The 18545-nt window shown below is 37.8% G+C and overlaps 1 protein-coding gene across 1 annotated transcript in view; it reads left to right on the top strand.

The window, feature by feature from the left end:
* The window catches only part of DNAH14 (dynein axonemal heavy chain 14), a 412217-nt gene that overhangs the window by 286380 nt on the left and 107292 nt on the right, over positions 1-18545 (top strand). Inside the window, exons 57-59 of the mRNA XM_069062634.1 lie at positions 5064-5225; positions 11832-12023; positions 13580-13761. Of these exons, the coding sequence (XP_068918735.1) occupies positions 5064-5225; positions 11832-12023; positions 13580-13761 (536 nt within the window). The remainder of the gene's footprint in view (positions 1-5063; positions 5226-11831; positions 12024-13579; positions 13762-18545) is intronic.

Here is an 18545-nt window from a genome sequence, read left to right as displayed (position 1 = left end):
TGGCTAGCCTGGGCACTTTCCTTAAGGGGAAATTCTGGGAGGAACCAACCCTTTAAAAGAAAGGGCTGCAGGGATGAAATGAACTTTCAAAGAGAGAAGTCCAGGAACAAAATGAACTTCTGAGATGGGAAGACACAAAGGAAAGATGAATTTCCTGGATGAGAAGGCTACTGGTGGAGAAATTCCAGAGTCAGGAGCAGATCCCAAAGAAAAATGAACAGATTCCAATGCTCTACCTTGTCAAGATCTTTTTGGATAGAGACTGCCATCCAGGGTGCTAGCAATTTTGAAATCATAGAAAGAAGCACCTGTTCAGGGAATGGCATGGATTAGATGATCATTGGATCTCTTCGAATTCTGAGATTCTGTGATTTTTCAATATCTTTTGTAAAGAAATCTGTCATAAAGTTTGCCTAGGAAATCTCATGACAAAGTTATTTCCCAAAATTTGTAGCACTAAAACTTGATGGATTCTCAAGTAATAAATGTCATTAAAAGCTTAAGCTCTTTATCGCTAAAAATGCTATTTGACTGATTTGACTACTTTATTACATTATGGTCTGTGAAGGATATATTAACTAATTTTGCCTTTTTTCATTTATTTACAATATCTCTGTGGCCTAATACATGGTCAGTTATTAGAAAAGTTCCATGTGGTGCTAAAAAAATACATTTTTTTGCAATCCCACTTAGAAGATGCTATGAACCTTTTAACTCTAGCTTCTACAGTAATTTATCCAATCCCACATTTTCCCTTTTGTTAGACTTATCCAAAAGTAAGAGACAAATATTAATTAATTTCCTTTCTGTTAGACTTATCCAAAAGTGAGACGAATATTAAAGTTTCCTGTCCCTAATGTGTCACTGTTTACATCTTCTTGTAGCTCAGTGTTTCCTTTCTGAATTTGGATACTAATGCATGTAAAGTATATAAATAAGCTTACTAGTGATATGAGTTTGCTATCTGTGACTCCTTTCATCATAATGCAGTTTCCATGTTTATCCCCTTTAATTTTTTCAATGTTTGCTTTTGCTTTGTCAGATAGCATAATTGCAACTTCTATTTTTTAATGCTCTTGATGCATAATAATTTCTTTTCATCCCCTCAGTTTAATTTTGTGTTGTTTTTAAAATGTGTTTCTTGAAAGCAACGGATTGTAAGATTTTATTCTCTTATCCAAAAAAAGTTGCTATAAATATTTTTGTATATGCGGGTCCTTTTCCCACTTTTATTATCTCTTTGGGATACAAACCTAGAAGTGGTGTTTCTGGGTCAAAGTATGCACAGTTTTATAGCTCTTTGGGCATAGTTCCAAATTGCTCTCCATAATGGCTGGATCAGTTCACAAATCTACCAATAATGCATTAGTGTTCTAATTTTCCCACATCTTCTGTAACATTTTTCATTCTCCTGTTTTGTCATGTTAGCCAATCTGATAGATGTGAGATGGCACCTCAAAGTTGTTTTAATTGGCATTTCTCAAATCCATAGTGATTTATAGGAATTTTTGATATAACTATAGATCAGACTGGGCAATTTGTGCTTTACCAGCTTAAGGGTCTTCCTCAGGTGACTTTTGGGTGGACAGAATTGACTCCAGCTGGGCTTCTTTCCCTCAGGCTTAGTACAGTGCTGCTGCATGGTCTCTCTCTCTCTCTCTCTCTCTCTCTCTCTCTCTCTCTCTCTCTCTCACACACACACACACACACTGTCCTGTCCCACTCCCTGGATTCTCATTTCTTTGATCCAGCACCAACACTTCAGAGAGCTGCCTGTTATTGTGAGTTTGATGCCTGTACTTTGGGTTTCTGAGGCTCTAGGAGGAGGGGTTTGGGGCATGGCGTTGAGCTCTATTTCAAGCCCAGACACATGGCCTACTCCTTTCCCTGTGTTCCTGCCTCTTCTTCAGAGATCTTTTATAGCACAGACCATTGCTCTGCATCACACTAGCTGTGCAACCTTAGAAAATTTCTGCCCCTGGAGTGACTATCTTTCATGGTCTAAGCAAACTTTCATAGCCTGGAAGCAGGATCTCCAAGGCACTGGAGAGAAGGAGAGGGACTGGGATGGTGGGTTGGGGTTTTGGGCTTTTTTTTAGATAACCTATGTTCCACTACTTGGGTTAGCTAGTATAACTTTGTTTCTGGCAAGCAAGAGTTGGGAGAGGAATGCTAAGAATTTAGGATAGATGTCAGTTCCTGGGCTTATTTTTTATGTTTGTTTTTTTTTCTAAGTTTCCTGAATCATACAGATGAATTAAATTTCTTTATTTTTGGTGCATAATTTCTGTTTGGAGAGGTTTGAGGGGTTAAGGGGACCAGAGAAATTGTCTAGTCCTTCATCTTCTTGATGACATGACCTGTTCGGCTGATTTGAATTATAAGTAGACCATAATAGTTTACCCCCATTAGTTTGCCTACTCACTTTATCTCTGACAATTTGGTGTGCCTTAGATTAGAAAATATGAGTAAATAGTCATTTCTGATTTTAAAAAAATATATGTGTTCAGCCAGTATGTAACACCTTATTTCTAATTTGTTGTCTTTTGAATGAATGATTTTAGGCAGCATGGTATAATAAACCAAATGCTGGATTTGCAGTCAGGAAGGTCTATCTTCAATTTCCCCTTTAATACTCATTAGCTGTGGGGTGATAAGCAAGTTATCATAAGATAGCTGAGCCTCAGTTTCACATTCTGTAAAATGAGTTTACACCTTCTTTACAGGGCTACGATGAGGTTCAAATAAGATACTCTATGGAAAGCCCTTTGCAAACATTCTAGGTTCATCAGCATCTATTGTCATTTATAACTTTATTGAATAACCAAGTTTGGTAGAATTTAATTTCAGCAAAAAGTTTCTTTCTCAAGTGCCAATGGGGTTGGTTTCATTCCTTAGCACCTCTGCTTTGAATGCCTAGGCAGAGATGCTTGCCTACTATTCCTTGTATATTATTAATAGAGAGGACAAAGAGGAAAGAGAAATAATTATAGATCTTTAGAACTCAAAAGGATACTTAGGACCATACAATTCATTCCTCTCACTCAATAGAACAAGAAATCAAGACCCAGAAATATAAAGTGACTACTTGTCCAAGATCACACAGCTAAACTATGAAACAGATACTTGTAGTTTAATTAGAAGAGGGGTCCTTATCCTGAACTTTGTTACTTATTTTAAAAAATATTTTAATAGCTGTTATTCTATTATAATTTTTTTCCTTTGAAATTCTGTGTAATTTATATTCTGCTTTCAAAAACATTCTGAATTGGAAATCAAGGGGATGCCCATCAATTGGGGAATGGCTAAACAAGTTGTGGTATTGTGATAGTAATGGCAATTAAAGATTCCCCTGTATTGGGCTTGGTTTTCAAATTGATTGTGTTGAAACCCAGAGCTTGTTAATCCCACCTGTGGGATGGACTTGTTGATGTGAAGAGAAAGTCCTGAACTGCGAGGAGCTGGTGAGGTAGATTTGGAGAGACAAGAGAGAGGCAGAGGAGCTTATTTGGAAGCAGCACCTCGTGGAGAGAGAGAGGCTAAGAGAATTGCTGGTGGCCGCTTTGAATTGCCCTGGACTTTTGAGACCTGCCCCCTGAGCTGCCAAGGACTGAGGAGACATGGCTGTTTTGCTGGTACTTTGTCTGTCTGTTTTGATGTTGTTTTGCCAGATTTGTCCACTGGTGAAAGACAGTTCTGTTGAAGAAGTCCTGGAACCTGGCTGTTCGCTAAGAAGCCCTGAGACTGTCCTGCAGACAGAGAGTGAATGCTGTCCACTGGTGAAAGACAGTGCTGTTGTTGCAGGGGTCTGGAGGCTGTCCTGCAGACAGAATGAATACTGTCCACTGGTGAAGGACAGTGCTGTTGTTGCAGGGGTCTGGAGACTGTCCTGCAGACAGAATGAATACTGTCCACTGGTGAAGGACAGTGCTGTTGTTGCAGGGGTCTGGGAACCTTTCTGTTGGTTCAGAAGCCCTGAAGAAGGATTTTCTTGTTGTATGTTACAGAAATCCTAGGAGAGGGTTTTGCTAATGTTTTCAGGGGTTCTAGGACTGTTCTACAGACAGAGGATGAATTAATGAAGAGACTGGCAATGTATCTTGTGGCCTTGCTAAGCCTTGTCTCCCCAGGAACTAAGATTGCTGAGAACTTGCCTAGTGTCAAGATGAAGAAAAGACCTCCATTTGGGTATTAAGTGCTGTGCTTAAACTTGATGTAACTCTGGGGTAGATTCAATTGTGATCCAGGGGTGGGGAACTTTTGACCTTTTTGTGCTTTGTGGTGGAACAAATGAAGGTACAGCCTAGGGGTGGAGAAGTATTTAGAACAGAGACTTTGTAATTGATTGAATGATTGGAAGGTCCTGGGGTGGGGTAGTACTTGGAGATTATTTAATCACTCTTAGTAAATGCTGTATTTTGAATGATGTCATGTTTTGATCTTCTCTGTTCTTGGTTTGTCACTGAATAAAATGGAGAGCACCTATGCTGGTATTCTGAACCTTGGGAAGTTGCCTTTCCTTGGCATTACAGTACAGGTATATGAATGTAATGGAATACCATTGTGCTATAAGAAATGAGGAGCAGACAGACTTCATAATAACTTGGAGAGACTTATATAAACTTGATACTGAGTGAGGAGAGAAGAACCAGGAGAAATTTGTACACAGTTACAGACACATCATATCTGTGATGACTGACTTTGATAGACTGGTCTCATCTCAGCAATGCAAGGTTGTAAGACAACTCCAAAGGACTCATGATAGAAAAGACTGTCCACATCCAGAGAAAGAATTAGAGTCTGAGTGCACATAGAAGCAAACTACTTGCTCTCTCTCTTTTTTGTTTTGTTTTGTTTCTTCTTCCTTGTTGTTCACTCCATTGGTTATAATTATTCGTTACAACTTGACTAATGTTATTAATGTGAAGGTATAAGTAGAACCCATATCAAATTGCATGCCACCATGGGCAGGAGGGAGAAAATTTGGAACTCAAAAACTTGTGGAACTAAATGTAGCAAACTAATAGCAAATAAATTTTTTTTAATGTGTGTTTTCACCCAAGGAGTCTGTTTTGGAAGATTTGAACTCCATTCTCAATTCAGGATCTATGCCTGATGTATTTGAAAATGAAGAGTTGGATAATATAGCAGCAGGTCTCAGAAATCTTGCTGAAGAAGCCTCTAGTGGGGACAGCCGACAAGTTTTGCTTCTACTCTTCCAAAAGGTACATGAATTTATTTTGATCAAGCTATGAAGTCAAATTAAGGATGCATATTTTAGACCACATTCATGTTTCTGTATATAATTTCCAATTCACGTTTTTGTCCTCAAAATAGCTTATTAAGCCAGATCAATGACAATGTTATTTTAAGGTGATCAAAAGCTTTTTATGCAACATAAATTTTTAGCTTCTTGACATCCTCATGAATTTAGCATCCAAAGATGTTTCCATCCTTAGTGATATGTCATTTTTGCTAGATTATCTCACATTGGTAATATTATTTGATTTTTATCCATTATCTATTTGATTTTTATTTTATTTTGATTACCCAAATATTATTTCATTTTTAGCCATTACTTAAAACATCACAGTATAGATCACATGATAAATCATGTGACTTTCCAATTAAATGGCTTTAAATAATTCCCTTTTGCTCCCACATCAAGATTAAACTCTTTGTCTGGCTTTCAAAGACTCATCACTATCTGACCCAATCCTTCTTGTTCAACCCTATTCCCTACCTCCAGCTCTGCCATTAAGTCTTCTCTTTGTTCTTGGTATACAACATGGTCCTTACCTCTCTGCCTTTGCTCATACTGATGATTCCTTGCCTGGAATGCATTCCTTTTTCCCCTCTGCCTACCCTAAATCTATCCATTCCTCAAGGCCCAGCCTAAAGCCTACCTCCTTCAAGGAATTTTTTCTGACTATTTTCATCTCTCTTATTGATCATCTGGAATTTTGTGGTTAAGTATATGGCCTGCTGGCACCACCAGATGAAGCATCAATAGTAAGAAGCAATGGTTTCTCTCCACCATGATATAGTAATAGATACTTTCAAGTCATTAACTTATTGGCTACAGAACACCCTCCTGCTGGTGAAACTAATATCACAGAATACCACCTCTCCTAGTAGATGATGCCTTTTCCCCAGCAGTGATCATCTTTTATGAAAGAAAAATTGAGGAAAGACTGGAAGTCCTAAAATTTATACTTCATAGATACATAGATGATTTGGATTATGGTCCCATGTCTTCTACTAACAAGCTGTTTGAGCTTAGGCATGTCACTTTACCTCTTTGGGACTCAGTTACTCATTTGTAAAACAGGGACATATCTAAATATGAAGTTACTGGACTGGTTCAGTTTTAAGAAGATTTCACCTTTTGTTGGATATTAGTAAAAATATGAAGTTCATTCAGGGTTTCAACATATCACTTTATTTTTGTGAAACTCTGAACCCTTGCTTTAAAAGTCAGATACAACCATAAAAGCACAAAAGAAACAAAATACAACCATGAGCAGAAAGATAATAAAAACACCCTCATATCAAAGTGCCACATAGCATATCAAATTGCTCTTCTGATTATTTCAAGTGTGCTATTCTCTTTGGTTACATAGTAAGCTCATTGAAGACAAATCACTTGTCTTACTCTCCTTTTGCATCTCACAAAGTCCATGGAATAATGTTAATTATTAAATTTTTATTTAATATAAAATATACATAATATATAAAATAAATATAAAAATATTTAGTGGTTGGTTGAACATGTAACAATATTTTCCATGCTACAAGAGAAATAACTGGGTGTTTTTTTTTCATTGAGAAATAAAGAAGTAGTTAATAAAATGGTGTCTGAGAATGGGATTAGGACAAATAATAAAGGTTGATAAGAAAGTATTTCCAGGGGAGGAACCAAGATGACAGAATAAGAAAAAACCAACCTCTCCCAACATTCCTCAACAATTTTTGAAAAATGCTTCAAATCAAATTCTTGTCTGGCAGAACCAACAAAAGGTCAAAGTGAGATGTTCTTTCAGCCAAGACAATTTAGAAAGTTGGATAGAGGAGCACCCGATCCCACATGGGTGAAATACCAGTGGTAAGAATAGATGGTGATAACAGACATGACAGAAGCTTTGGAAGTTCTCAAACCAGAGACAGTAAGGGGACCTGGCAACTGGTTATAATGAGATTACAAGGAATGCCTATTGATAATCCTGGACACAGGATTTGTTGTTTGGCAAATCCATTGCCTATAACCCACTTCTGGGTCATAGTTCAAGAGCTGAGATGGAGAAAATTATCTCACATAAAATGGGCATGCAAGCAAGGAAATTCAGTGAAAGGGAAAATGGTAGGGTAGGTGGTAGACAATGCTTTAACTTCACTTGCTTCTAAGTTGGTTCAAAGAGTGTGAAAAATTCTATACATATATATGTGTATACACTCAATTGGTAATAGACATCTATCTTACTCAACAGAGAAGTGGGGGGAGGAGGGAGGGAATAAGAGAAAGAGTCAGTGATAAAAGATAAAAGAAGGCAGTGATTAGAAGCAAAAAAGACTTTAGAGAAGGGATAGGATAAAAAGAGAGACAGAAGGATAAACAAAAGAAAGTTGAATAAAAGGAAGTACACAGTTAGCAGTCGTAACTAGGAATATGAATGGGATAAACACCCATAAAATGGAAGCAAGATAGCAGAATAGATTAGAAACTAGAATCCAATGTTATGTTGTTTAAAAGAAACATACCTGAAACACAGAGACACACAGAGTTAAAAGAAGGGGCTGGAACAGAATCTATTATCTGTCAGCTGGGATAAAAAAAAGGAAGGGTGTAGCAATCATGATCTCAGACAAAACAAAGGTAAAAATACACTTAAAAGAGATTAAACAGAGGAACTATATCTTACTAAAAGGCACCATGAGCTCATATATGTACCAAAAGGCATAGCATCCAGATTCTTTAATGAACAGTTTAATTATAGGAGTAAATAGACAGTAAAACTATACTAGTGGGGGATGTAAACTTTCCCCTCTTAGAACTAGATAAATTTAACCATAAAAATAAATAAGAAGTTAAAGAGATGAATAGAATCTTAGAAAAGTTAGGTATCTGGAGAATACTTAATAGAATAGAAAGGAGTAAACCTTGATCTCAGAGGTACATGGCAACTTCACAAAAATTGACCATGAATTTGTGCATAAAAACCTCACAACCAAATGCAGAACCTCACAACCAAATGCAGAAAAGCAGAAATATTAAATGTACCCTTTTCAGATCATAATACAGTAAGTTATATTCAATAAAAGGGCATGGAAGCATGGATTAAAAATTAATTGAAAATTAAATAATCCATTCCCAAAGAATGAGTAGGTCAAAGAAGAAATCATATAAACAATTTCATTAAAGAGAATGACAGCAATAAAACAACATTCCAAAATTTGTGGTATGTAACCAAAGCAATACTTACAGGAAAATTTGTATCTATAAATGCATATATCAATACAAGAGAGAAAGAACAGATCAATGAACTGGGGATGCAACTTTTTTTAATTTACAAAACAGCAAATGAAAAATCTGGAATGAAATACAAAAATGGAAATCCTAAAAATCGAAGATGAGATGAATAAAATTGAAAGTAAAAAAAACCCATTGAACTAATAAATAAAACTAGGGACTCTTTTATGGGGGTGGGGGGAACAATAAAATAGATAAACCATTGGATAACTTAATTTAAAGAAAGAAAGAAGAAAATCAGATTACCAATATCAAAAATGAAAAGGGTAAATGCACCACCCATGAAGATGAAATTAAAACAATTATTAGGATTTATTTTGCCTAGTTATAGGCCAGTAAAACTGACAATCTAAAAAAAAGGATAAATATTAACAAAAATATAATCTGCCCAGATTAATAGAAAAGGAAATAGAATACTCACAAACCCTATCTTAGAAAAAGAAAGTTTAAAATCTACAAAAGAACTCCCTAAGAAAAAACTCCCCAGGAATAAATGGATTTACAAGTGAATTCTACCAAACGTTTCAGAAATAGTTGATCCCAATACTATATATACTGTCTGGAAAGATAGGTAAAGAGTCCTACTAAATTCTTTTTATGACAGATATATGATTTTGATATCTAAACCAGGGAGAGCAAAAATAGAGAAAGAAAACTATAAGCCATTTTCTCTAATGAATATTGGTACAGAAATTTTAAATAAAATACTAGCATGGAAGTTATAGCAATATATCATAAACTAATATACTATGACCAGGTGGGATTTATCCCAGGAATGCATGGTTGGTTCAATATTAAGAAGACTTCAACATAATTGTCCATGTCAAAAATAAAAATCAGATGACTATATCAATAAATGCAAAAAAAAAAAAAAAAGGCCTTTGGCTGTGTAACCTTGAGCAAGTTACTTAACCCCAAATGTTTAGGGGAGGCCAGGTGGCTCAGTGAGTAAGAGCACCAGCCCCAGTGTCGGGATGACCTGAGGATCAAATCCGGGCTCAGATACTTAGCACCACACCAGAAATAACTGGCCATGTAACCTTGATCAAGTTACTTAACCCTAATTGCTCTAAAAAAAAAAGGCCTTTGACAAAATACAACACCCATTCCTACTAAAAACTCTAGAAAGAATAGAAATAAATAAAGCCTTTCTTAAAATGATAAGTAGTATCTAAGACCAAGAGCAAGCATTATCTGTAACAGGGACAAACTTGAAGCCTTCACAATAAGGTCAGAAATGAAGCAAGAATGTCCATTATCACCACTGTTATTCAATATTGTACTAGAAATGCTAGCTATAGCAATAAGACCAAAAAAAAAAAGATATTGAAGGAAGGAATAGGCAAAGAGAAAACAAAAATACAGAGCAGAGGAGAGAAAGATATGAGAAAATCCAGGAACCACAGTGGAAAACATGGAGATAAGTATTTGGGTGAACAATGATGAAGACAGAAACAGGAAACAGTATTCTGTAATTGTGGTATACTTTATAAACTACCTAGATAGAAAGAGAAAATGGAAATTTTGGAAATATTACAAACCTGGCACATAGGCATCATATCATAGTGATTAAGGACTTAATTATCCAGACATCACCTAGAGCTCTCTTTCTGCCAAAAACAGAGAAGCTGATAATTTCTTTACTTGCCTTAAATAATTTCATCCTTTATAAAATGAAGGAACCAACAAGGACAATTCTATTCTGGATCTGATTCTCACCAAAAGAATTGCTTTCTGGGATGGAAATTATAGGGAACCTTGAGAAAAACACACTTGCTTAGCATTTGTGATAGAAAAAGAAAAGAAACAAGTCATTGTCTAACAATCTCTCCAGATTTTGTGAGCAGATTTTCAACAGGTTCAGAGAAAAATATATAGAATCTTATGGATTAAGATTCTACAGCTGATGTTAAGGGAGCTTCTAAGGATGACATTCTGAAGACACAGGGAAAAACATTTCTGAAGAGAAGGAAAAGAGTTGTCTGAAGAGATCAGTGTGGATGCACAGAGAACTTATAAAACAACTTAGCCTTAAAATATATATATATATATGTATGTATGTATGTATATATAGATATATGTGTATATATACATATATACATATTTGTGTGTGTGTGTGTATAAAATGAAATACATCAGGAAGGGTTAGCTAACACAATTAGATGAAAGAATCAGGATCCAAAAATATCTCGAAAATCTAGAACACTAAACCAAATCTTATCAGATGAAATCTAATAGGGAGAAATGTAAAGTATTACACCTGGGTTCAAAAACTGAACTTCAAAATGGAGACAGACATCTGTTTGAAACATGTGGGTGTTTTAATGAACTCTAAGCTCAAGATGAGTCAGCAGTGTAAGATAGCAGCTACAAAAGCTAATGTAATTTTAGGCTGCATTGTCCAGGACAAGAGAGCTAGCCCATCTGTAGTGTTGTATTTGCTTATGAGCACTACTCTTTAGGAAGGACATTAATAAGCTGAAAAGCACCCAAGGGAGGGCAAGCACGATGAGTGAAAGGCCTTCATACTATATGAAGATTTCGTGAAGAATCTGGGTCATTTCACTTGGAGAAAAGAAGGCTTGGGAGAAGCATGTTTACTTTCTTTAAATACCTGAAGGATTGTCATGTGGAAGAAGGCAAAACTATTTCATTTGTCTGAAAGGCGAAACTAGGAGCAGTGGATGAAGTCAAGTCAAGTTCAGGCAGCAAGTACTTTTTAAGTACTTCCAGGGCTGGGAATACAAATGCAAGCAGAAAGAAAGACATCCCCCACCCACCTCAGGCAAGGAGCTTTCATCCTAATGGGGGAAGATGATGTATGAAAGAAAGTTGCAAAGAGGGTTGGAAGAGGAAGAAGAAAGTACCTATGTAATGAAAAATAAGAGAAAGTCCAGAGTCAAGAAGGGAACTCTGGAGAGAAACAAAGGTAAAAGTCACAAAACTTTGACGTAATGAAAAACTTCTTAACCATTAGAACTATAAAGTTAGGATGGGGTGCCTCAGGTGGTAGGGGAGTCCCCTGTACTGAAGGTCTTCAAGCAAAAGGCTAGATGATACCTTGATGAGTAAGGTGCAGAGGGGGAACCTTGTTCATTTGCTAGTTGGGTGAAGTGACCTCTTCCAGCTCTGAAATTCTGTGATTCATTGGTAGCCTTTCAGGTTTGCAACTGAAGTAACAAAATTAATTGCTTGCTATCTGAAAATTATAGATCCCTTGAAAGATGGAATTGAAACAAATTTTTAGTGGAACATTTTCTTATCATGTAACTAACTTAATTCATTCTTTTCCATTCCTATTCAGAGAATTGCAAGAAATCTTCATATTTTTATGACTGTGAGTCCTGCTGGGCCCAATTTCCGCCGCAATTGTCGGGCATACCCGGCCTTAATTACTTGCAGTACGGTGGACTGGTATGAGAAGTGGCCAGAAGAAGCTCTTTTTACTGTAGCAGTGACTCATTTAAAGCAAAAACATGGCCTGGAAACCAAAGAGGTAAAGTTTTAAAAAAACAAAACTAAAAATGTGTTTTTAGACCCTCTAAAAACAATATCAAAGTATACATTTTTATTTGTTGGTAGTATCTGAGCACGTTTCCCTTCCACATAGTGGTGGACCCTGGTTGGGGAGCAGTTTATCATCAACCACACCCCTAATACCTCAATATCCATTTTCTCCTTGTCAGCTCTACTTTCTACCTCCACCTCCAGGGATAGAAGATAGTGATCCCAGGTATAAATAAAAGCCACTCCCCCACACACACATACACACATCTGAGCCTTTCTGGATAGCCTCAAGGGTCAGGCTGTTGTTATTTTCTATGCTGTACTCTTTTGCCCATGACTATTTAGATATCCAAACACATCAGAGGCAAAACAGGACTATAAAATGCTAAGAATGCCACAAAGCACCCATGCAAATGGGTATACTTTGCTCAGACCACACAATGGATAAACAAGAAACTAGAAGTGACAGGCCATCAAATGACAGCTAAAGGAAGAGGAGTCAAGATGATTCAGTAGCTGTTGGAGATCCTTAAAGATGCACAGGGTGCCATCCCACTTGGGCATGACACAGGACCTGGGGAACCAGTTAGAGAATGGCTTCTTCAAGTATCCAAGCACAGATGGACCAAGAATAGAGACTGGAGGGGAATGAAAAGATTGTACACTGTCATAGGCCAACACAGAAGAACGCTGGTCACATCCATAGAGGGATCTGGGACCAAGGATAAAACAAGACTTAAGTCCTAAATTGGACAAAGCAGGACTCTATCCTGTACCTGTCCTCATAGGGTATGTCCTACCTGGAAGTTCTTCAGTGCCTCATTGTGACTGAGAAATAACTCTGGGTTCCCAGACACTTTGCAAGCAAAGCATTTCATCTTATAAAATTCAAGAGATTTCCAAGACTGGCCCAGGGATGGACTGTAGGTCTCTTGTCCCAGGTCCATCCTAGCTAAATATAAAATCATCTCACCACTAATTTGATCACCAGATGATGAGTTGTTTTTGACTATGACAATTCATGAAGACTATCTAACTTATAAAGCAGTCACAATCTGGGTTTGTAGTGGGAGTAGCCACATCCATGAAACCCAAAAGTTTCCCTCAGATTCTTAAAGTTCTAAGTATGGAAATGGTAACTTTATAATTTCTTCTGCCTGTACTCATTTTGTGTCATTTTCCTGAAAATTACTACTAGGATGAAACCTAGGAGCTTAAGAGAGGACTATATCTCTGAAGCTATCCCCCACAAAGAGAACCCCTAAATTCTTAGGTGATGTTAATTGAAGAGAAAGGATGTCATCATACCTTACTGTGGACTTTTCCCTCTTTCTTATTGTCTCTTCCCCCTCTTCTACCACTCAGTACTCCAATCATCATATTTTCTGGTTCTATGTGTCCCATTTCCTTGGTGTATCACTTTAGACAAGAGTACTGATTAATTAATCAAAGCAATTAGGAATGCCTCACATATTAAAGATTTCATGAAATGTTCTTTTTCCTCTGTTTCAGTCACAGTTATTTTTTCCTAATTATTCCTTACAGGATTTAATACCAGTACTCGCCCAAACATGTGTTCAGTTCCACCATAGTATTGTTGATATGAATGTCAAATTTTGGAAGGAAACTAAAAGACATTATTATATCACTCCAAGTAGTTATCTGCACTTCATAGATACCTTTACACACATCTTGAAGTTAAGAGAAAGGAAAATGATGATCAAAAGGTAAGAATTTAAAATCAAAATCAAATTAGAAATATCATAATGCCTCTTTACCCTGGTACTCTTAGAGACTAAACAAACACTGAGTCCCAAGTTTCCTGTCATGGTGGAAAAATAAAGGAAAAGTAGAGTTGTGTAATTAGTTGGCTTGGTATCACAGCATCACAAATTTTGAAATGAAAGACACCATAAAGGTCAGCTTGTCTAACACCCTCATCTTACAAATAAGGACAATGGGACCCAGAGAGGGCAAGTGATTTACCCAGAGTCACACAGCTAATCAGTGACATAGAAAAGGCTTGAGTCCAGGCCCACCAACTCCACATCTTTCCATTTGGGCATGCTCCTGCCTCAAAAGACCTTTGATCCTTACTTTTATACATGTTAACCATATGACCATGGGCAAATTTAACCTCTCTATATCCCAGTTTTTTAGCCAATGAATTCGAGGTAATGATATTTGTACTACCTACCTACAGAGTTGTAAGCAAAGTAATTCATAAATTTAAAAAGCCTAGAAAACATAAGCTATTATTATAAAACTGATCACAGAAATTCATAGAGAGTGTTTACTAAGATGTGTAGGAGTTAGGATCAGTGTGCATTCATAGAGAGAGATCACCTATCTAGACTGAAATTGCAGATCCTTGGAGTACTGAAAAAGGAAGAATTATAAAAGGAGGTATATAATGCCATGCATAGAAGCTTTCCAGAAGAACTGCTACTGTGAACAGCTTTTTAAAGGTTCTGATTACTCAGTATAGTGATCACTCTATTCCATAACAAAAGCAAAACATCCATGAAAAATCAAGGTACAGCATAATTCAAAATACAGCATTCACCATATTTCAACTTATCACAGAAAATCACAATATAATATTCACAACATAGTCTCAAAGTAAAATAGTCACTCTTAAGTTAATTCAATCAGTCACTTATCAGTAGTCTCAAAGTCTTCCACTCTTGGGACAAAGTCTTGATTAACTCAATCAGTCACTAATCAGTAACAATAGTCAAAGTACTCAAAGTACAATCAGTCACTTATTCAGTGAAGTCTTAAGACTAAGTATCATACACCCCTTAGGTCACTAGTAAACTTTAATTCCATAATTACTCAGTACCCAAGGAGAGGTCTTTTCTTCATCTTCACTTGGGGCCTGTTCTCAGATTCCCTGGATCCCCTTCCATGGTCCCAGATTCTACCTGGATTCAATGGCAGACAGCTCCTAGTTCCTTGACCAGCTCTCTGGGGAGGTCCTTCTCCACACTGGCATTCACAGGGTCTGGTCCATCTCAAATCCTTCACCATTTCTGCTCCAAGTAATTCAAGGCTCAACCAAGCCACAAACAAACAAAGTCTCAGCATCCTGGTCATGCTTCAGTCACCTGGGCTCCTGGGCTCCTGGGCTCCAGGGCTCCAGGGCTCCAGGGCTCCTGGGCTCCAGATTCCAGGCTCCTGGCTCCTGGCTCCTGGCCTCCTGGGCTCCTGGCCTCCTGGCTCTGGGCTTTGGGCTCCTGGGATCCTGTTCAGAAGAAGCTCCACCACCACAAGTTTTCAGGACTCAGTTCTCCATCCTTCTGTAGCTCTTCTGCCACCAGATCTTGGTCTCAAGGAAATTCTGACTGTGCCTCTCTGGGGCTTTTCTTATATACACAGTATTACCTACTTCCTTCAGCCAATTTTCTGTTATATCAGTAACAAGAGGGCAGAGTTCATACCTTCTGTTCCCCCAATCAGAGGCTTGATCAGTTACTAAGTGTTAAGTACTTGCTACTTTTGCCAACACAAAGGGATATTCAAAATCAAAATTACATTACCATTACAAGGTATTATAAAGCTTTACATGATCCAAGGAAAATGTCTGTCACTCACTATATGTTCACAGTGTGTTCATCTGTGTTCATATGTTCACATAGAAACTCAAGAAGTCAAACATAACACTCTATACACATCCCCCAAAGAAGAGAGAAAAAAAAATTTCCATGCTTAGCATGCTTAAAATATTTTATCATTTTCAAGCACATCCATATACACATTGCCAAATCCTTTCATATTCTACCTTCTCAGTCTCTCATATACCTCCCCTTTAATCCACCAACACTGCCCCTCATCACCTCTCACCTGCACTATTCCAATAGCCTTCTAACTGATCTCTCTGCCACGGATGTCTCCCCACTCCCAGACATCCTCTATTCAGGTATCAAAGTGATTTTCCTAAAGCCTAAGTCTGACCATGTCACCACCTTCCTCAACAAGCTCCAGTAGCTCCCTATTATATCCAGGATCAAGAAAATCCTGCTTGACCTTCAAAGTTCTTCTTAACTTTCTAGTCATCTACAATGCAGCCCCACTGACTGTGCCTTTGCACTGCTTGGCTGTCCCCTATGTCTGGAATGCTCTGTCCCCTCACCCCCTGTTGGCATGGTCACAGCAGAAACTCCCTTTTCTGCAGAAGACCTTTCGCGGTCTTTCTTTTCTGCTAGTGCCTTCCCCTCTCAGCTTCCCTTGCATCTCTTCTTTATCTGTCTTGTGCATACCTCATCATTTACATATTGTTTTTCCATTAAAGGGAAACTCTTTGAGGGCCCCGACTGTTTTTGCCTTTCTTTGAATCCCATGACTTAGAACAGTACCTGGTAGCTAATAAATACCTGTTGACCTCACTTTATCTCTATAAGTTGGACAAGGGCAGGTATTATTTCCAGAAACCTGAATTTCAAAGCGATTATATCTTGTCTAAAATCACACAATTACTGAATAGTGGAACCAGGATTAAAACCTATACTTTCTCATTCTTTTTCCAGTGCTATTTACACTGCACCACCACCATGCTGCCTAGGGCAGGGACACCCAGTCTTTTTCTGAAGAGGAACTGGCCACAAAAGCAGTTTCCTCACTGTATACCTGGGCCAGTCACTTAATATCTCTAAAACTCAGTTTCTTCATCTGTAAAATGAAGATAATGATAGCTACATTCAGAGATGAAACTAGCACAGAGCAAAGGGAGTCTTGACCTAGAGAGTCAAAATGGGGACAGGGTACTTGCTTCCTAAGAAGACGATATACTTTTGAGGCAAGATATGTTTTCCAGCAGCAAACACCATTCCCAAATTTGAGGGATAAAATATGTACATTTTTGGGGTGGCTAGGTGGTACAGTGAATAGAGCACTGGCCCTGGGGTCAATAGGACCTGAGTTCAAATCTGGCCTCAGACACTTAACGCTTACTAGCTGTGTGACCTTGGGCAAGTCACTTAATTGCCCTGCCTTCCCTCCTCCAAAGAAAAAATATGTATGCCTTTCCCATGGCCCATTCTAGCCCTTCCAGTATCATAGGATGGACGGAATTTTGCACTGCCACCTTCCCCCCACATGCACACCTGATTGCTTGCCTGGACTTGCTTCAGACAGAGTTTCAGTAGCTCTACTTCATTTCAGACAAATTGTCAAAAAGTCTTTGAATGATTTTTAGCATCAAATTAGTTCCAATTTTTCAGTGCGCTGCTAAAGAAAAGCATGGCTTAATTTTTAGGAATGGCAGCTTGGTGACTCAGTGGATAGAGTGCTGGGTCTGGAGTCAGGAAGACTCAACTTCTTAAGTCCAAATCTGACCTCAGACACCTAACTAGCTGTGTAACCCTGGGGAAGTCACTTAACTCTGCTTGCCTCAGTTTCCTCATCTGTAAAATGAATTGGAGAAGGAAATGGTAAACTATTCCAGTGTCTCTGCCAATAAAATCCCAAATGGGGCCACAATTAACATGACAGAACAACAAATATTTAGGACCAATTTTCTCTGTACTATACCAGTATGTATACACTTATACACAGGTTAGAAACAGAGGGAAGAAAGAAACAGAAAAAGACAGAGAGAGAGAAAATGACTTCCCTTTCCTGTGTTCACGTTAGCTTTCTAACACATGAAGATTTAAACTTACACAAACTTCTAATTTAAAGTGGTAAACACATGCATCAGGAGATGTATATATATATATATATTATATATATATATACACATATATGTATATACACACATACACACACCATACCCACAAACCCAGATGCCTGCACTGTGCAACACAGAATAAATGTATTCTTTATTCTGTTGTTGAGTTTTAAACAAGAAAAACTCAACTTATTTGACTAAAGGTGTGGCCCTGAGGTAAATGGGAGCATATTTGATACCTCTGATGTTCTAAGTTATTTTTTTATCCATTTTTCTCCTAACACCTTTGAAATGAAATACAGGATGACTACTTTCTCTACTCGAAGAAGAAGAAAAATAACTGATACCTATATTTATACACTTTACAAAGACTACTTATTTGATCATTACAACAGCTCTGTAAAGTGTTCAGAGTATTTCAACCCTCATTTTATAGAAGAAGAGACTGAGGCTCAGAGAGGCCCCAGAACAAGTAGATTAATATGGGGGGCATAGCCCCCATAGAAGTTGAACCTAGAGCCAGTGTTCTTTGTATGACACAGGTGTCTTATTAGTCAAAAAAAAAGAGAAAGGAAGGAAGGAAGGAAGGAAGGAAGGAAGGAAGGAAGGAAGGAAGGAAGGAAGGAAGGAAGGAAGGAAGGAAGGATGGAAGGAAGGAAGGAAGGAAGGAAGGAAGGAAGGAAGGAAGGAAGGAAGGAAGGAAAGAGAAGAGAAGAGGAGAGAAGAGAAAAGAGAAGAGAAGAGAAGAGAAGAGAAGAGAAGAGAAGAGAAGAGAAGAGAAGGGAAGGGAAGGGAAGAGAAGAGAAGAGAAGAGAAGAGAAGAGAAGAGAAGAGAAGAGA

Source organism: Petaurus breviceps, unplaced genomic scaffold (genome assembly GCF_028583685.1).
Source record: "Petaurus breviceps papuanus isolate PSGF00001 unplaced genomic scaffold, PetGlider_PUasm1.0 90466, whole genome shotgun sequence".
NCBI lineage: Eukaryota > Metazoa > Chordata > Mammalia > Diprotodontia > Petauridae > Petaurus > Petaurus breviceps.
The sequence above is the reverse complement of the archived record's forward strand: the minus strand, read 5'-3'. Positions and strand labels throughout refer to the sequence as shown.